General features: G+C 33.9%; 1 protein-coding gene across 3 annotated transcripts; it reads left to right on the top strand.

Moving 5' to 3' along the window:
- Positions 1-1,899: 1,899 nt before the first annotated feature.
- On the top strand, positions 1,900-18,653 carry LOC120356876. Of its 3 annotated transcripts, none has more exons than XM_039459178.1 (10): positions 1,900-4,034; positions 4,218-4,327; positions 4,508-4,639; positions 12,437-12,550; positions 15,669-15,884; positions 16,457-16,810; positions 16,925-17,145; positions 17,482-17,644; positions 18,374-18,443; positions 18,528-18,653. In XM_039459178.1, the coding sequence occupies exons 6-10, from the start codon at positions 16,696-16,698 to the stop codon at positions 18,565-18,567; spliced, it is 609 nt and encodes a 202-aa protein (XP_039315112.1). In that variant the 5' UTR covers positions 1,900-4,034; positions 4,218-4,327; positions 4,508-4,639; positions 12,437-12,550; positions 15,669-15,884; positions 16,457-16,695; the 3' UTR covers positions 18,568-18,653. The 3 variants fall into 3 exon arrangements, with proteins under 3 accessions (XP_039315112.1, XP_039315111.1, XP_039315110.1); XM_039459177.1 differs by having other exon boundaries at positions 1,906-4,034; positions 12,437-12,532; positions 18,344-18,443; XM_039459176.1 differs by having other exon boundaries at positions 1,906-4,034; positions 18,344-18,443.
- Positions 18,654-21,251: the final 2,598 nt, after the last annotated feature.

The raw sequence follows: 21,251 nt of genomic DNA, 5'->3' as shown, positions 1-21,251 counted from the left end.
TTATTAATTCTGACTTAATGACGTCTTTCTTTATATTTATTTATAATTTTTTTTTTAAATCTGTATTCAATTCTTTGCTCTCGAGTCGGATACAACTCATGCTGAATATGAGACGTTTTTCTTTCGTTCAACGCGGCCACCATGTTATACAGTTGTCAGCATAAATGATTTTTTTATTTTATAATTATTGTTGAGAATGACTTCAAGAAAAGTTGAAACGTGTCCGATCTATTAATGTATACATTTCGCTGTACTAAATCTTAAATATATTGTACATTTTATTGATGCACCAATTACCGCGTTTGACTCGCATTTCCTACATTTTATTGTCTAATTTTATTATTAACGTCGTAACATTGCAAAATTCTTTTCCACATTTTGTCAAACGTTCTTGTTGAAAGAGTTTGCTTTTCCTTATTTGTAAAGTCTGATGGCAATGCAATTCATTCTTTCTTTAAATCATCTTCAAAACCACCGACAGTTTTGGCTACGAAAGAAACATCTTTAAATGATGTTTCTCTATCTGTATTATATAAAGTTATATATGGTCGGAAAACATTTAACTTTGATAAAAATAAATTATTAATGGGTAACCTTTTACGAATTTCTTCTGCAGCAGTCACATAAAACGACACACAATTCTCTTGAACTGTTGCAACATCGTTTTCGTGACCTTGCATTATTATTTCGTTTAGATATTCATTGCAATCCGGTCCAAAATAATTTTATGTAACACTTTATGATTTTCTTTTTCAGAGAATACTATGTTCATAATGTTCTCTGTGAAAGATTTCATAAGTTTATTTTTCAAAAAATGTTTGCAAATTTTAAAAAGAAATTGGACTAATTTGGATTGTAACATATGTATCCGCGTTTCTGTTGCTTGAAAGAATGCATTGAATGTATTAAATTCATTTAAGATATATTTAAAAAATAAAAAATACGCTTTTACATCGACTTTGCGCATTATAATCAATAATTTTTCTTCAGACTTACTTTTTAGGTATTTAAAATTAAAAAAATTATGTGAAATACGCTGGCTTTCCCATTATCAATGCGTAGATAGACTTCTGCAATTTTGGCATACGATTAAACTTTTCTTAACTGAGCAAGGTGTCAGTGAAAAAAGCAAGTCTGGAGAAGAATTATTGATTATAATGCGCAAAGTTGATGTAAAAGCGTATTTTTTATTTTTTAAATATATCTTAAATGAATTTAATGCATTCAATGCATTCTTTCAAGCAACAGAAACGCGGATACATATGTTACATTTCAAATCAGTTCAATTTCTTTTTAAAATTTGCAAACATATTTTGAAAAATAAACTTATGAAATCTTTCACAGAGAACATTTCCCGTGAGAAATGATACATCGAACCGATGTCGAATCGATATCGATTTGATTAAATTTCATCGATGTGATTTTTCCAATGTGGTTATTGAACATCGAAATCTCAAATATTTCGTGATTATTTCGATGTCATTGTCACGTCCGCGACGTTGCGAGTATAAATTTTTCGACACCGATATTGAACAGACGGGCAAGCCGGCATTCGCTAACAAATCTAACTGTCAGGTCGCATCCTGTTCTTAACATTTTCCAGCACCAGATAGTCGCGGCAGAATGATCTGCACGCACGGCCAGTAAGTCATAAAAATCATAGACTAATGTCTATTTAACATTTCCCAGCGCCAGATAGTCGCGGCAAAGCGATCTGCACGCACGGCCAGTAAGTCGTAAAATCATATTTAACATTTTCCAGTGACGGAAGGTTGCTAGAGGAAAACTGCGCCTACGACACTCGAAAAGTAATAAAATCTCAATCCAACATTTTCCAGCGCCGGATGGTCGCGGCGGAGAAGTCCGCTCGCACGGCACTTGAAAGACACCGCGACAGAGAAATCTGTTGCGCGACCGTTAAAGTCATAAAATCGTGAACTGACATTTCCCTGACATTTCTCAGTGCCGGATGGTCACGGCGAAGAAGTCCGCTCGCACGACACTTGAATTTGAGTTTCCTCATTTAAGAAATCTGAGTGGTGGTTGCATCAGCAGCAACCCCCACTAAGGATACCGACTTGCCGCGCTTTTTCCAGAGCTTTGTCTCAAAAATCGTATAAATAGGGATGCAGCCCGCGACTCCGGGCAGTGCAGTTCGAACTCGACAGTAGAGATCAGGGTTAGTGTAGCCAGGACGGTTCCGTGTCGCAATTGTAGCGACCGAGTTCCCCTGAGCTACTAGTTCGCGCTAATCCAAGCGAGTCACTCTAATTCCAATTTTAACTCTAATTCGAAAATCCATTCTAATTCAAACTCTAACTCAAATCCTAAATCGAGACACATTCTAATTCCAATTCTAATTCTAATTTTAAGCCTAACCCTAAATCCACCGTTATTTTAAATTTGTACTGTAAGCTTAATTTTAATGTAATCGTAGTTTAAATTGTGCTTTTGTAACTCACTTCTTTTACCCTTTATATCGTAGTAATAAAAGGGTAGTTTATACACACACGCTTTCGCTTAATTTCCACGCTTAACCTCCCCCGCTTCCATGCACCCCCGCTTCCATGCACGCAACACCGCGACGCGAATGTAGTGCATAAACAGAAGTACCACGGTCGAGGTCCGAAGACAACCGGACAGCCGAGAAGGACGAGGACGATCATCACCTGACCAGAGCGGCCACCAAGGCAGAGACAACAGTCTCAACAGCAACCGTCATTCTAAAAGCTAAGTCGCAACGTCCAATAAAGCATGTCACATAACGCGTATTTTTCAACTCAAGCCCCATATTTTAATTGGGCGATATTAATTAACTTCGCGTTGTGTAGCCTGGCCACCTTCCATCAGCACCAAATTAATCACACCATCATTTGCGATAGGTGCCAAAATAACCTCCCTCTTCGCGACCGCGTATTTTACAACTCAGTCACGCGTCACTATTTAATTGTCGGCGGGGACGAAGAAGCCATACGCTGCTCGTCCTGCAATCGTTTAATCTCATTTCCGGAGACCGCGGTGGACTGCGTCGAGTGCTACGAAGCATTGAACGACCTCGCGCGTCATTTGTACGACTCAGAAAACAAGCCATACCTTAACATCGAGCCTACTATAATAGAGATCGAAGAGACGTGCACATGTTTATGCCCTGAAGAATAATAAGTATACGGTAAATTAGAGTATGTGCCCACCGCAGCGCATTGCCATTTTCTCGGTCCGTGCTCAACGCGAAGCGAATTGCTCGTTCGGTATATGGTTACGCAATGCCCAGTGCGTAACCTCTCTGTATTTTTGCAACGACGACGAATCAACGGTATTATGCCTCGAGTGTAAAAGCAAACACTCGAGCTCTAAGAAAGAAAATTATCTCGGGGTAATTACCCACTATATCTATCTTGGCCATCCATACAATCCGCAAAAGTGCGATTCTTGCCGCGCGCCCGTAGCTGCCCGCCGTCACCCTCTCGATTGTGACCGTTGCCCCCACGAGTTGGAAGAATTCATAACTTATTTAATCCGAGAAAGAGATAGTCCCTGGAACGATTCCGACGCCACCATACTCGCGCTCACGCGACACACCCTCTGAGGTTACAAAACTCCCCTCACTAGGCCATTGGCCGCGGAAAATCGGGCCCGTCCGCCGGTAAATCCGGCCACGCGATCCGCTCCTTGGCTGTGGAGTCCCCGAAGCTTAGGCTTCGAAACAGTCAGATTCGCCGAAACGCGCGTATTCTGCCCAACGGCGACCGCGCTCGGTCGGGACGTAACATCATGATATTTGTATTTGTTGGTAGCAGTAATAATACAATATAATGTTTCTTTCAAGATTTTCAATGTTTTTCCTTGTTTTTATTGAATATCCATTTGTTGTCGATTCGATATCAATTTGATACTCGCGAGAGTTGCAGTGAAAAGTGCCGCGGCGCGGTGTGTCTGCTCCTCTAACCTCTTTTCGTCTTTCGTCCCTACCTTGGTACCGGCCGGGGCGGCTAAAGTGGGCAGAAGTGTACAACGTGTATCATCGCTTTATATAGGTAATCTTTTTTTTTTTTATCATAAATTATATATTATAACAAAATAAATCAATTAAATTATTACTTTTTGAACATATTTTTAATATATGATTGTTCTGCATCTCATCAATAATTGTTACTATTGTGCACATATTTAAGGTTATGTGTTTTCTATTCCAATGTAAAATTATTATTTTGTTGCAGACTATTATTATTGTTTCCTGTAAAAAAGAAAGTTTCGAAACGTAGTCGCAACTATAAAAAACTGGCTAAAGTATACCACGTGCATCTGCATATATTGCTTTATATCACAGGTAATCCCTTGTTTTATCATAAATTATATATTGTAACAAAATAAATAAATAAAATTATTACTTTTTGAACATATTTTTAATATATGATTGTTCTGTATCTCTTCAATAATTGTTACTATTATGCACATATTTAAGGTTATGTATTTTCTATTCTAATGTGAAATTATTATTCTGTTGCAGACTATTGTTTCCTGTAAAAAAGGAATTGAAATAAAATTGTACGTTTCAAAAGATGGCTATAAAAGAAGCTGGCTAAAGTATATAACGTGTGTGCCTGCATATAAGTGCACGATGTCAGAGGATGATAGGCCTGTAAGTATTTTTTCCAAAATTACCATTATTAATTTTATTATCATGATTCTACTCAAAAGGTTTCTCTCAAGTGATTTCTAATGGCCGTTTTACAATGAGTACTTTAGTCGTAATTCAGCAGTATGGCTATTTGGGAGTCATAAGTCGTTAATAGTAGCAAATTTATATCTAAAATGATATAATATAGTTTATAATTAAAAATAACACAGTTGTATTTGCCTTATAACACGATTATAACTGAATTCCGTTTCTGATATCTGATCAACGATTAACAACTCTTTGCAAAACGACTATATATAAGATTTATACATATACTTTGAAATTAGTAGAAAAGAAGATAATACCCATACAGCACCGATCATTGCAGAAAGCTTTCTGAAAGGTTTCAAAATTATTTCAACCTTTCACATTTCATATGCAACATTTCTGAAAGATTTCTGAAATGTGTCATATGAAATGTTGCAACAGAAATGTTTCTGAAACCTTACACGTGAAAATAATTTTTGAAAAATTTAATTGAATTATCTCTGAAACATTTCAAGTGAAATGATTTAGAGGATCTTTCAGTTGAGTTGTTTCTGAAATCTTTCACATGTAATAAATTTAAAAACTGTTGGTTAAATTATTTCTGAAACATTTCATATGAAATGATTTAGAAGATCTTTCAGTTGAGTTGTTTCTGAAATCTTTCACATGTAATAAATTTAAAAATTTTTAGTTGAATTATTTCTGAAACATTTCATATGAAATGATTTAGAAGATCTTTCAGTTCAGTTGTTTCTGAAATCTTTCACATGTAATAAATTGAAAAACTTTCAGTTGAATTATTTCTGAAACATTTCATATGAAATAATTTAGAAAATCTTTCAGTTCAGTTGTTTCTGAAATCTTTCACATGCAATTAATTTAAAAACTTTCAATTGAATTATTTCTGAAACATTTCATATGAAATAATTTGCAGATCTTTAAATTCAGTTGAGCTGTTTATGAAATATTTCATGAAATATATTTATAAATTTTTAGTTGAATTAATTGTAATATCTCTGAAACGTTTAATAAGATCGAAATATTGCAAATCTTTCGATTGAGCTATAACACCTTTCACAAGCAATACATTTAGAAACAACATTATATTTTGTTGATTATTTTGCGTTCAATCTTTTATAAATAAGACATTTTTATAAATTCAAAAATATTTTTTAAAAAAAGAACATGCATGATTTTTTATTATTACCTTAATATAGCTGATAATGTGTATGTATTGAAAAATATACTGGAAAGATTTTAATAACATTGAAAAATAAACAATTACTTATTATTCGATTTAATTAATGTATGGTTTCAGATTTTGTATATGTAACATAATTGATTTCTTTAAATCTAAATTGATAATACGGTACTGGTTTTGAAAGAAATTAATATAAATCTAACGGAAGCGAACACACACAATTGGTGTTTAATACAAAGATAATTGAGACTTGGTTAGGTGTGGCGAGTGAGAGCGGACGTGTGCAGAGCGTGTGTGTGAGCGATAAGCGTAAAAAGAGCGAAATTGTAGGTAAAGGAGGGTTGTAGGTAGGTAAGAGGTAAGGGAGGAAAGCGAGGAAGCAGGGCGAGTGGAGGGAGAAAGCAGGGTAGAGGGAGAATAGAGCGGCGAAGTGAAATTCAACGGGACAGAAAAACGTAGGTTATGTCGACGAGGAGCGCGAGCAGTGCAGGAGGGTCAGGTGTAGGAGGTGTAGGGAAGACAAAGGGAGACAATAGGCAGAGAAAGTTAATAGAGGATAAGGAAGGAGGGAAAAAGGTAACTTTTAGGCTGTCGACGGAAAAGGATGAACATTGCAGTTGCGAAAGAGAAAGAAGGGAATTTAGGGACCAGATAGGCAGGGAACTGAATGCAATAAAGGAGGAAAGAAAGGCAATGAGGGAATATGTAGAGGAATTTAAAGTAAAAGAAAAGCTATGGAAAGAGAGACTCGAGAAAATGGAAGAGAGGTTAGAAGCATTAGAGAGGGAAAGCGCGAGAGAAGAAGGTGCAGGGAGGAGCGAAATGGAAGACGACAGAAGTGTAACGAGCAGGTTTTCACAATACAGCAGGGCTAGCTCAGGGCTAAGTGATAAAGAAGTGGACAAAATAAAGAGATGGATGTCAGAGAAAGATAGGGAAGAGAGACGTTGTAATATAATAATAAGGGGGATCGAGGAAACGAAGGAGATGGAAGGAGATAAAAATAAAGGATGCACGTGGTTAAGGGAATGGTTTAGGGATAAATTAGAGGTAGAATGTAAGGTAGAGGAGTGTAGGGTAAGTGGAAAGGTAATCGTAGTGAAATTAAGTAACAGCGAACAAAAGGAAGAAATAATGAAAAATAAAAATAGACTAAGGGGAGGATCAATTTTTATAGCAAACGATTTAAGTTGGGAGGATAGGAAGATACAAGAAAAGATAAATAGGTGGGCAAAAGAACAGAGGGATAAAGGAAAAATTGTAAAAGTGGGAAGGGGAAGGGTGAGAATAGGGGGGGAATGGATAGATTGGGCAGAAATAGAGAGGGAGGAGGAAAATAAGAGGAGGAGGGAAGATAGCTTAGGAAGACAGAATTTCGGCTAAGCCAAGAAGGGAACATGGAGGAGGGGGGAGGGGGGGAAAGTAGGTTTAGGGAGGAAAAAAAGGAGAAAACCAGAAATATAAAAAAAGGGAAAGGAAACAGAGGAAAAAGGAAGGGAAGGTTTTTGTTTTGGAATGTAGCAGGGGTAAATAACAAGGACAAAGAATTCTGGGAATTTATAAGAGGCTTCGACTTCATAAGTCTCAGTGAGGTATGGATAGAGGAAAAAGGTTGGGAAAATTTAAAGGGAAGGTTACCGAAAACTCATGAGTGGTGGTGCAGTTATGCGAGGAAAGTTAAGAATAAGGGAAGGTCTATGGGAGGTTTTGTGATTGGAAAAAAGAAAGGATGGGGAATGGATGGAGGTAGCTTATGCCGTAGGGAGGTAGAAGGAATGATTCTGTCTGAGGTAAGGATGAAAAAGGAAAGGGTATATATTGTATCAATTTATAATAAAGAGAAGGAGAAGAAATTAAGGGAGGGTCTAGATGAACTTCTAAAGGAGGTAGGGGAGGCAAAACTAGTCTTAGGAGGAGATTTAAATTTGAGGATAGGAGAGATGGGAGGAGGAGATGAGGAGGAGGGAATGGGAAGATGCAGTAAGGACAAAAAAACAGGGAACGGAGCGGAGAATTTCATAGAATGGATACAGGAAAAAGGGTGGAGTATTTTGAACGGGGCAACGGAGGGAGATTGGGAAGGAGAATTTACGTATATAGGACCAAGAGGTAGCACCGTGATAGATTATGTAATGGTTAACGATAGGATGCGTGAAAATGTAGTTAATTTTAAGGTAGGAGAAAGGGTGGACTCAGACCACATGCCTCTGTGCCTGGAGCTTGAAGGAACAGGAGAAGCAGAAGAAGAGGAGCATCCGGAAGAAGAGGGAAAGGAAAAAGAGACGGAAGCGGAAATAATAGTATGGGATAGAGAAGCGATCGAGAGCTTCAATAAGGCAACGGAAGAAGGAGAGGGAGGAGAGGAGATACAAGTCACGGTGGAAGGAAGATGGCAGGAAATTAAAAACATAGTCTACAGCGCAATGGTTAAAAGAAAAGTAAGGAGACGAAAAAAGGAGTTAGGACACAGAGACTGGTGGGACAGGAGCTGTACAAGAAAGAAAAGAGAAGTAAAAAGAATGCATAAGAGATGGAAGTCAGGGAAGGTGGAAAGAGAGGAGTATATGCTAGAAAGAGCAAGGTACAAAGAATTCCTGCAGGAAAAAGCAAAGGAGAAAAGAGAGGAGGAAGAAGAAGAACTGAAGAGATTAAAAAAGGAAGCGGACGTGTGGAAATATATAAACAAGAAGAGAGGGAGAAAAGTCTGGAAAGAAAACAATAGAAGCAAGGAAGAATGGAAAAGGTACTTCCTGGAACTTTTGGAAGGAGAAGAAATAAAGGAAAGGAGAGAGGAAGGAGAGAGAGAGGGGGAGGAGCCGCAAGAGGGCTTCTCTATCAGAGAGGGGGGCTCCTCCTGCACAGAGGAGGGCTCCCCCTGCACAGAGGAGGAGGATTTGGAGAGAGAAGAAATAGGCAGGGCAATTGGAAGGATGAAGAAGAAGAAAGCCGCGGGGATAGATGGGATCCCAATGGAAGCGTGGTTGTATGCAGGAAGTTTCCTGAGAGAAAAAGTAGTAAGGTTGATACAACAAGTATGGAAAGAGGGAGTGATGCCAGAAGAATGGAGGAGGAGTATTATAGTACCCTTATATAAAAGAGGGGACCAAGAGAAAATGGAAAACTACAGAGGCATCTCGTTACTATGCACGGCGTACAAGGTGTATGCAGAAATAATAAGGAATAGATTAGAGAAGGAAGTAGAAAGGAGGAGTCTGTTGTCAGAAGGTCAGGCAGGATTTAGGAAAGGGAGATCGACCATAGACAACATATTTGTTCTCAGCCACATGGCCCAAAGAGAAATAAGCGAAGGGGGAGATGGAAGAAAGGTATATGCCCTTTTTGCAGATTTGAAGGCGGCATTCGACAATGTGGACAGGGAGATGTTATGGGAAATAATGAGAAGAAATGGCTTGGACGAGAAGATGATAAGAAGAGTAAAAAGGATGTACGAGGTAACGGAGATGACAGTGAGGACGAGGTATGGAACAACAGAGAACTTCTACACAAAAAAGGGCGTAAAACAGGGCTGTGTAATGAGTCCACTCCTTTTTAATTTATATATGATGGAAGTAGAAAATAGGTTAAGGGATAGGGGGGTAGGAGGGGTAAAAATCGGTGAAGAGAGGATATGGAGTCTGATGTACGCAGACGACGTAGTTCTAGTTGCGAATAATAGGGAAGCTTTGCAGGACATGATGGGAACATTTAAAGGGTGCTTAAGAGATAGGAAATTAGAGTTAAGTGCGGAGAAAACAAAGGTATTAGTATTTAACAGGAAAGGAAAGGAAAGGAAAGAAGTGTGGAAATGGGGAAATAAAGAAATAGAGGAGGTAAATAAGTTTAAGTATTTAGGCTTCACGTTCAACAGGAAAGGGAACTATAAGGAACATATAAAAGAATTGAGTAGAAAAGGAAGGTTGGCAGCAAATAAGGTGTGGGGATTAGGTGAGAGATTAGGGAGAAATGATTTCAGAAGGAGGTGGACTCTGTTTAGGTACCTGGTTCAGAGTGTAATGGCGTATGGAGCGGAAATATGGGGCTGGGCAGAAAAAGAAGCGTTGGAAAAAATAATGTTAGATTACGTTAGATGGCTGTTTGAATTAGATTTTTGCACACCAAGATACATTGTAACCAGGGAATTGGGAATGGAAAAATTACGTATAGGATGGGGAATAAGGGCCAAAAGATATGAGAATAGGATCAAAAATGGGGTAGCAGGTAATTTAGTCAAGAACTGTTGGATGGAGAAAGAGAGGAAAGGAAGGAAGGATTTATATAGCAAAGAGAGGGAAAAATATTACAATAGAAATGGTTGGGGAGTGAGTGCAGTAGAGGCATGGAAGGAGGACGGGGGAGAGATGGAACTAGAGATAATTGAGAGGGAGAGGGATATACAGATGCAAGAAGAGGAGAGTAGGATTTTAGAGTCAAGATACAACAAGAAATACAGAGAAATAGGGGTAAAGAGCAGGGAATCCGGGCCTAAGTACCTAGAAATAGAAAGTTTAAATAAGATAAAGGGAGGAGAGGGAATCAGGGCACTAATAAATTTGAGATGTGGAAATATGGAAGAGGCAAATAAATATTGGTTAGAAGAAGAGGAAAGAAAATGCGTGTTCTGCGAAGAAGGTTGGGATAATATGGAACACTACATAGGGAAATGTCAGGAATTGAAAGAGGACTGGGCGGAATTAGGCAAAGGAAAAGACGAGATTATGGAAAAAATATGGGAAGATAATCTCGATAAGATTAAGGAAAGGATTTTAGGAAGGATATGGCTTAAGAGAAAGAAAGTGAAAAAGATGAGGAAAGAAATAAAGGAACAGGAAAGGAAATTAGGAAAGGAAATAGACGTTAATAAATAGAACGGGCAATAGCAATAGAAGAGGTAAAGGTATAAGATTAGGTAAAAGTAGGGTAAACAGTGGCGTAAGCGTATATATGCGTATATCGAAATAGAGGTAAAGGTAAGAGAGACTGTAAAGTAACACAAAGAGCAGGATAAGGCGAAATGATAATAGGCAAACGAAAGTATAAATAAAGTACAAAGTAAATTTGTGAGTAGAATGTATGTAGTAGAGTAAAAGAACTGTAAATATTAGGTAATAAGGATGTAAATAGTAGGATAGGTAGGCAGCGGCCACGAGGCGAAAGTATGGGTTATGGATGGATGCGTGTGGTAAGGAACTCATTGTAAACCAAGTCCCTTCTTGGCATGTAAAATAAGCCGAAGTAATAAATATCTATCTACAAAGATAATTGATTTAGATTGCAATTGTAATTTTGCGCCGTCTTTAATATACGCCTTTGTATGCACGCTTGTGCATACGGTTCTGATGGCCTGGCTATGAAAAGAAAACGCGCGAATTTTTATGGTTGGTTGCAAACTGTTGCGATGCGCGATATGCGATGATCCCAAGCGTTCAGATTTTCTTGACAACTGAAAATCGTCGCGCGTCACGTGTCGCGAGTCGCAGCATCGTGCAGTCGTGTAGATCGCACTGGTCTGCAAGGTTCGACAACTGTAGCTCCATGTGATTATGTGATACAATCGCAAGGAAGAATAGTATAACACGGTGAGTTATTTTTTCAATCATTACTTTAATCTAAAAGAACCTTTTACATGTATGTATATGTACACATAAGATTCGATCTCGGTAATCGCAAGTCGCCGGTCGCGCGAAGAGATACACACACACACGCGCACACACGCTCTCTCTCTCTCTCTCTCTCTCTCTCTCTCTCTCTCTCTCTCTCAAACCATACATCCCTCTGTAGTTCTTGTGGACAATCTAACCTATTAGTTGCTTTAATAAAACTCAGAAAAAATTAGTACAAGAAGCGAACTTTACACTTACAATTTAAGCATTTCAAAGCTTTTCGTGGAAACAAAGTGATTATTGCATCACTAATATTCTAAAATTTTTGGAACTAAACACATTCAAACACACACACACACACACGCGCGCGCGCGCGCGCGGGCGTTATGTCTCTTGATATACGACGTAAAGAAATACGGCGGTCTCACACATGTTATAAAGACAAGGGTATACTCACACGCATACGACCAATCACAATTGTCAAAGTGTGACGTCAGAGGTAAGCGATAAATTTAAAACTACTGTTTCTCAATAGCTTATATTAATGGTATTCTGGTTAGATATATTAATTTGATTTCAAGTTTCCAGAGAAGAAAAATTAGTTTTGAAGTAATATTTTATGTACTAAGAAATATCCTATAACGAAATATAATATAAATTAACACTACAAACGTAATAAAGATAGAAAAATTGTATACAAATTAGACATATAAAATTATTAAACTTTTTCGTCTAAAAAATATTATATTATTCTCGAAGGACAAAAGCTTTCACTTTGTAAGGATAGTTCAATAACTACAATAATTACAACATATATAAAGATAATACAAAAAGTATTTATTATTTATTTCTCGTAAATTTTTTTAACTTTTTTTTCTTATTCCTAAGTTAGTATAAATGTGTGTGTGTGTGTATGTGTGTGTGTGTGTGTATATATATATGTATGTATATATTTTTTTCTGTTACTAGATTCAATAAGTACGATCCGTGAAGTGTCAAGGACATTCACACTAGTCCAACGTATACGGAGAAATCCATCATTCCAACGCATAGCTGTTGAGATTGGTATTTTATTGAATAAAGGTTTTGTATATTTAACATTTGTTTCTACTGTACATGAATTATAAAACAAATAGTTTTATATTTCATGTACTGTAGAAACGAACAAATATTAGAAGATCTATTAATTGAAGCATATAGCTATTTCAGTTTTGATTAGTATGTTATTTTATTATAAAGATGGATAGAAAACACAAAAATTATTCTTTTCTTTCTAAACGGCATTTCCAAAGAATTATTGCCAATAACACTGCTTCAGATTTATTAAATCTTTCCAATAATGAACATCTTGAATTGAGAGACGAATTATTACAATCTGATACTAGTGAAGATTTAGAGCTATTAGAAAACGAATTTGTCAATAGAAATGATGAACTTGTAGACAATTTAAATGAAAGTGACACGGTTGACGATAATGAATCAAATAATGAAGAGGGAGAAATGCATAGAAATGATAGTAACAATAGTAGTGAAAGTGATACAAATGCAAGTGAATTAACTAAATCAGTAGTACATTATATAAATGTTGAGCCTGGCGATAAAACTGATAATCAAAATGATCAATTTATTAAGGATATAGCTTCTTGGGCAATTATATTTAACATTTTCCACGTTGCTATCAGGGCACTTTTGATTATATTACGTAAATATACGCGACATTCGTTTCCAAAAGATCCTCGAACATTACTCTCAACTCCAAGGCACACAGCAATTATTGAAATGGGCGTTGGACAATATTGCCATTTCGGTTTACAAAATGCATTAAAAAAAATGTTAGATGAATATAATACAGTTTTAGGCCGAATACCTGCTAGTCTGGATATTTTTATAAACATTGATGGTTTACCGATTTCCAAATCAAGCAATGCGACTTTATGGCCCATTTTATGTTCAGATACAGTTTTAAAATCAGTTTTCATTGTGGGAGCATACTATGGTCAAAGAAAACCGCAGTGTAACAATGATTTTTTAACACAATTTGTTGACGAAGCAATTTTATTAATTAATACAGGACTCTTTTATAATGAAATTCAAGTACAAATTAATTTTCATGGATTAATTTGTGATGCTCCAGCAAAAGCTTTTATTTTATCAATAAAATATCATACCGGTTACAATAGTTGTTCGCGATGTACTATTACAGGTGAATTTTTAGATGGACGTTTATGTTTTCCAGCGACAAAAATAATTGATGCTTTAAGAACTGATGAAGATTTTGCTAATAATAAATACGACGATTTTCAAATTGGTGAGACGATTTTAAAGCAAATTCCTAATTTTGGATTAGTTTCTAGCGTTGTAATTGATTACATGCACCTTATATGTTTAGGAATAATGAAAAAATTGATATTACTTTGGATTAAAGGTCCGCGTACTGTAAAATTATCTCAACAGTTATTAAATCAGATTTCAGGAGCTTTATTAAATTTGCAAAGTTGTGTACCAAATGATTTTGTTCGACGCCCACGATCACTAAAAGATGTAAAATTATGGAAAGCAACGGAATTTCGTCAGTTTCTTCTTTACACGGGTCCAGTTGTGCTACAGGATATATTAAGAAAAGATGTGTATATCAATTTTATAACATTACATATTGCTGTAACAATTCTTGCTAGTCCTAATCTTTCGAAAGATAATAATAATATTACATGGGCCCAAATGTTAATAGAGTATTTTTTAAAATGTTTCAAAAAAATTTACGGAGTTAAATTTATGTCTCATAATTTCCATACTTTGTTACATATTTGTTCTGATGTGCGGAAGTATGGACCCATTGACGAGTTTAGTGCTTTCAGATTTGAAAATTACATGTCAAATATAAAAAAAATGATTCGAAAAAATGAGAAACCTCTTCAACAATTATCACGAAGATATTCCGAACTCAATAACTTTAATATGCTTAGTAAGAAACAAAAAAACAGTAATGAAATTTGTTTTGAAAAAATTCACTCAAACGGACCTTTAATTGATGGTTACAACTTTGCTTTTCAGTATAAAATATTACGAACTAAAACATATACGATCCATTCCAATAGCACAAGTAATAATTGTATTTCATTTGAAAATGGAACTGTAATATCAGTTTTAAATTTAGTCAAATGTAATGATAATACAAAATTTATAATAGGTAGGAAGCTTAAAGTAGTAAAAAATTTGTATTCTGAACCTATCTATCCTTGCGCATCAGAAGAGTTGGGTATACAAGTTATGCGCGAAGACACTGCTGTATGCCTTTGGCCGTGCGAGAATGTTCGAAATAAAATGTGGAAAATGCCGTACGATCATAATCAGTTTGTTGTTTTCCCAGTAATACATACTTAAAAACGGTCGATAATAGTTCATATAAATTTCAAAATAATCACGAGAGTATTTTCAATTTGATAAACAAAATATATAATAATACATTGAACAAAAATGATTATAATGATTTTTGCATAATTAGATTATTTTATGAAAAATATTCAGTTTATTGTCGCGCAATAGTATATAATGTATTCAACTTTTTTTATATATTATATATAAACTTTAGCAATGCTTTTAGGCAGGATATGAAGAGTTTTCATTAAATTTAATTAAATAAAGTATTACATATATACTGCGTATGTGTGTATGTGTAGATGCGTGCGTGTGTATGTATGTATGTACACACACACACACACACACACACACACACACACACACACACACACACACTCACACACGTGCGTATGTATGTACGCATATGTGTCTGTAATTGTCATTGACTTACATTTTCTGTAAAGAATAATATTCTTATTATTATATTATTAATGTTTAAATTATTTGTATTTATTTGTCAATTTATCGCGAGTCGGTTATTTGTCAATTTTTTACGAGTTTTTTTTATTTATATAAATTTAAATATTTTTAATATAATATATATATATATAGTGTTATTTTTAAGTTTAATATGTATATGTTCTGTATATGTTTTATATGTATGGGATATTTTTCATACTAATTATAAAAAAAGTAGTTGTATTTAAAGTATACTTGTTTATGGTCGTGTTTTGACTTTATACTCAGACAAACACATATGTTCAAAATTAGGACACAAAAGATCTCTGTTAAAGGTATTTTAAGCTCCAATAGAGTAGACTGCGCTACAGTTTTTGTGTTGCAGAATATAATAAGTGAAAAGAAATGAATCGATTTTCTGTCGTCGAATTCGAAGATGGACTGCATTTAGTCCCTACCAAGTGGTTAAAAGGATCATCAGAATGCTTCTGGCCAACGCATAAAAACATAAAAAGACTTCATAAAAATATTTCTGAGTGCGAAGAACCAGATGATGAAACTTGGGAAACCGTGAAAGTTGTCCGTATTTTTGGAACAGCAAGTGAGTAAATGACTGTTTTAAGATACATGTATGTTATGATTATTAGTAATTAATGAAAAAAATTACCTACATATATCAATTGTTTTTATAACATCTCACTACAGAATTTAAAGCGTCTTTTAGAACCGATGTATAATATATTGCTTATGTTGATACAATTTATATCGTTTATATTGTTGTCATGATGGCTTTCTTTTCTTAGCGCATGGCAACAAACTTAATAACCTCTTGAAATTTGATTACACTTTTATATATTTGTATTATCCAAATTATAATAATTTACATTGCTTGCACTGTCTACATAAAAAAGATTTATATAAACGTAACATAAACAATGCGTAATTTGTAGAGATGTAATTTATTACAAATTTGCAAAACCAATTAGATATAGATAAATACGTAAATACGCCTTTATATGCTTTTTAGCATTGATTTATAATCCTATTTCTTACTATATATAATTTTACTCATAATTAAATTTCAATTTTGGGCTAATATTGCAGAAAAATCACATGCTGATGTTATGGCATTTAGCTAAATGTGTTAATTGCATTAATTTGTTTATAATCCAGATTCATATGAAAGTGGGATGGCAAAAGTAAAGTTGGCTGAGAAGTTTTCGGACATCGAATCTTCTGACGTCGATGATGCTCATAAAAAAAACGTCGTAAAACGACAACAACTAGCGTTTCTGACGAAAGCGATAATGATAGTCAACATATGTTACCTCCCCCGCCAAAGAAACCATTTTCGAAAACGTCCATGAATTCCAAAAATGATAATGTACCAATGGAGGATTCACCTTTAGAAAATGCTGCTGAAAAAACACAGTAATGATAATACATCTGTGCAGAATGTTTCAAAAAAGTCTTTCACTGAAACAAATGTGTCAAAAGACAATAATGCAATACTTTTGGCAGATATCGGTATCTAAACATATTTATCTATAATCATATGAATCATGTTTTTATACTTCATCGACTTTTTTATACTTATGCGACTTACTTTTAATAATATTGTATTTATAACTAATATTTTAGATTTAAAAAAGGAATTACTACGTAGATGTAATAAAATGGATGCTAAGTTAGATCGCATTGATGGGAAATTGAATAGTCTTGAAGAAAAACTGGAAAATAGTCTTAAAAATAAGAAGCATGATATTGACATAACAGAAATTGTATCCTTTCCTTTAAAAACGAAAGAAGATCTGGACAAGTTAGAACTAGACCTTCAAGAAGCCGACTTTTTCAAAAACATGGTAAAGTATATTAGATATCTTATTGCAATATTTGTTTGTAGTCGTAATAGGACCATATCAATCTTTTTACGTCACCTACATCTAAAGAATTCTTCTGTAGCTCTTGTGAAGTTATCATTGCAATACGAATAATTTGAAATCTGAATATACGGGGAAATCTGAATTACTTGAAATTTAAATATACGGGGATGTGGGCTCGAACTCGTGACCTGCTATTTATAATGCTCACACGGAGCTGTACGATATCTTGATATTTATTGTTAATCCGGAATAAAAATTGTGTTATTTAATATCACAAATAAAATGTACTTATTATTTTAAATTTTTATGTTTTAGATAATTTATATGAAACACTTAGGTGGCAAAACTTATCATGAAATGACGGTTATTATTTTAAAACATACCATTAGTAATTTTCTTTCCACCCTGTACTGTTGGAATGGAAAAGATGGAAAAAAGACAGCATTTAAAGATTTAATATTCGCCAAATGCATAAAACGTAAGTCAAACAATGAACAAAATGTTCTTATAAAAAAAGAAAAATTATTGTAAACAATTCTAAATTTCTATAATTTCTAATTAAATTGCAGAAATTTAGATATTTTCTTAGACCATAACTAAAGGAGAAAGCCATCGCTTGTGTGTAGGACAGAGAAGAAAACAGTAGATTGTGATGCTCTCTCTTTCCTTCAATTTTGATTGGCCCGTCAGACCTAACACCTATTCGGTGATAATTGAGTGTGACACAGAGAACATCATGATCAACTATTCCCCTCTCTGCCTTGTTTGCATCACCGTTTGTTTCCTCCATAGTATATACTTTAAGGATGTTTTAATATATTGTTAATTCCTAATGGATTTTCATATGTTTTATAATGTAATATATCTGTTCGCAAAAATTACTATTTTCTCAAAAATTTATTGTGTTATGTAATCAAAAATTTTTATAAATTTTCGTACTTTTTCTCATAAATATTCAATCTTTTTATGAAAATTTATAATAATGAAAAAATTATACTTTTGAATTGAGTTTTGTTTTATAATAAGAAAAGTTATAGACATTCTATTTCTTAATAGAAAATTTATAAACAAATTTTAATTAATTCTCAATCATGTTATTAATTAATTATTTAATTATGTGTTAGTCATACAGATTTTCAATAATTCTGATTCAAACGAACAATATTCCTTATTTTAGAATGTGTCATTTCAAAATTTGAAACTGCAGATGACCAACAAATTACGCAAATTATAGCAAAATGGTTTATACAAGGAAAATTGCGATGTGACAGAGATGAGTAAGTAAATATTGGTGGGAAGTAAAACTTTTTCGTAAATTTATTACAAGAACATATTTTAAATTTAGATTTGTATGTTTTCAGGGAACGATTGCAACGTAATCAAAAAAAATCACAAGATTAAACTTGTTATAAGTTTGGACCGCTTTTGTTTAATTTTATATTTACATGCATGCATAACTTACAGAAATTTTGTAAACGTTTTTCTCAGTAACTTTTAATTTAGAAAAAAGTTGATGTATTATTTTATGTTTCAAGTGTTTTACGTTTTCAATATTATATTATTTTAAGTTGTACATATAATATATATGTATATATACATATATAGAATTTAAGCTTTTTATAATAAATACATAGAAATAATTTAAATAAAAATTCACTTTTGTTATTAACATTACTTTTAAAATGCAAAATTTCTCTAAATTGAATTTTACACTCCTATCCACACTTCGCTCATTGCGGAGAAAAATAATTTATTCAATTATTGCATTATTTCCTGACAAACAGCTCTGAAAGGTTTCAAGTGAAAGAATCGCGGACATTTTGCTATTGCAGAGCTGTCTCAGAGATGTTGCATAAACATTTTGCAATGTTTCTGAGATGTTTCAATTTTTACATGAAATACTTCTGAAATCTTTCAGAGATATTTCAAAATTATTTAATGTAAAAATTGAAACATCTCAGAAACATTGCAAAATGTTAATGCAACATCTCTGAGACAGCACTGAAAGGTTTCAAGTGAAAGAATCGCGGACATTTTCCTATTGCAGAGCTGTCTCAGAAGTATTGCAGAAACATTTTGCAATGTTTCTGAGATGTTTCTGATGTGTTTCAATTTTTACATGAAATATTTCAGAAATATTTCTGAAAGATTTCGGTGCTGTATGATGTTTTATTGTAAGGAATTGAAACATTGCAAAATGTTTCTGCAACATCTCTGAAAGGTCTCAGACAGCTCTGAGACAGCTCTGAAAGGTTTAAAGTGGAAGGATCGCGGACATTTTGCTATTGCAGAGCTGTCTCAGAGATGTTGCAGAAACATTTTGCAATGTTTCTGAGATGTTTCAATTTTTACATGAAATATTTCTGAAACATCTCTGAAATATTTCGGTGCTGTATGGGTATAATGGCACTCATTTTTATTTTATTAAATAACTTTTTTAATAATCAGTGTTTCATATTGAAACTTCAATAATTATATTTGTCAAAGTGTTACTTATGATATTTTAGACTTAAAGTAATGAAGTATTTATTACTTAGTATGTGATTTATAAAATTGTAATGTACAGCATAATTGGTGGAAGAGGAAAAATGGTAATAATATAGCTAGTCCAAAAATCAATTAAAAAAATAGTTTAGTTTAAAAAACAATATTTTGTTATAAAGTTATATATTTTTTACTCGATTTTTTATTTTCCATTGTTTAAAATTTTTATGCGTTCAGAAACATTAAAGATATCATTAGAGATAATATTTATCGTTAAATAACAAGGATAAAATAATATCTGTAATGCTTCTGAACGCAGACTTCTAGAGTGACAATTAATTTATCTAAAAAAATATTTTTGTATGAAAATTTCTTTTAAAAAGCCATATTAACAAAATCTAATGTCATTGTTTAACTTTGCATAACCTGAAATATATACAACCGAATAAAAAGTAAAATAACACAAGAAACATTTGAGTTTACATACATTCGTGTGATAACGTGCTCAAGTTTGAAAACAATGAGGAAGTATATGTAATTATGTGCTGGAATGTACCTTAAAAAAATGTTAAAGTGCTAAAAAAAGTAAAAATGCCTTATAACAATTGTAAGCTTTATGTATTGATATATTAGAGCCACACAAAAAAACGGCGGACTATTAAATGAATAATTCTATAAGCACTTGTTAGATTTTGTTACCTAATAATAGAAATAATAGGGGCAGTTATTCTGTTTACAATAGCCATAATACCTCCTTCTCTACGAATAATTGATTGAATAAATTAGATTTAATAAAATTATTTACAAGATAGAATGGAATTTTATCAATATGAATATTATCAAGAGCCAGTTGATATTTATGGAGGACAAATAAGGAAATATATCGCGACCTAATTTTCCAATCATCATCGCAGCCTTTACGCAGTCTACTTCTGCTTTCTTCCATTCCTCTCCATGTCTCTCTCTCTCGTTCGACCCGTAACCAGTTTGGCCCCGCATGCCTTCGAATGTCATTGTGCCAACGGTTGAATGTCCTGGACTTTTTGAACACCCTGCATATTTTTTATTGCATTTTCTTGTAATCGATTTCGAGACCTTTCCAAAACACTACAAGAAAGTTTATTTTTGTTTAGTATTTTCCGAGTTGTGAGGCTTGAAAGCTGTAATGTACTGTAACTTTCAAGCTTCACAACTCGAAAAATACTTAACGAAAATATATTTGTTTATAGTGTTTTGGAAAGGTCTTGAGATAAGTTACAAGAATATGTAATAAAAAGTAGGCAGTTTCATTTAAAAAAGTTAATATGATTTTGATCTGATCTTGGCGATGCCATCCAAAGTCAAACTGATAGAATCAGTAAATAGATCTTTTGAAACCGTACAACTTTTATCTGAAACATTTTTTTCTAAAATGCTTAGTTTTTGAGATATTTCGCCGGTCCGGGACTTTCTGAACACCCTGTAGAAAGTACGACATCTTGTAATCAATCATCTGAAGGTGATTGTAATATCGTTCATGAAGATCATAATGAACAGAATAATGTTGAACATATTGATCGTGAATTGAATCTATCAAGAAGTGAAGTAGATAGTGTAGATAC

The sequence above is a fragment of the Solenopsis invicta genome, chromosome 16 (genome assembly GCF_016802725.1).
Source record: "Solenopsis invicta isolate M01_SB chromosome 16, UNIL_Sinv_3.0, whole genome shotgun sequence".
Taxonomy (NCBI): Eukaryota; Metazoa; Arthropoda; class Insecta; order Hymenoptera; family Formicidae; genus Solenopsis; species Solenopsis invicta.
Note: the sequence above shows the minus strand (reverse complement) of the source record. Positions and strands in the feature narration are given on the sequence as shown.

Bases quoted from the DNA above. Each gene is read 5' to 3' on its own strand.
- LOC120356876 (XM_039459177.1), top strand. From the start codon at position 16,696: ATGCTGCTGAAAAAACACAGTAATGATAATACATCTGTGCAGAATGTT. The intron at 16,811-16,924 runs GTATCTAAACAT...CTAATATTTTAG, and splicing joins AATACTTTTGGCAGATATCG to ATTTAAAAAAGGAATTACTA. The intron at 17,645-18,343 runs GTAAGTCAAACA...TCCTTATTTTAG, and splicing joins ATTCGCCAAATGCATAAAAC to AATGTGTCATTTCAAAATTT.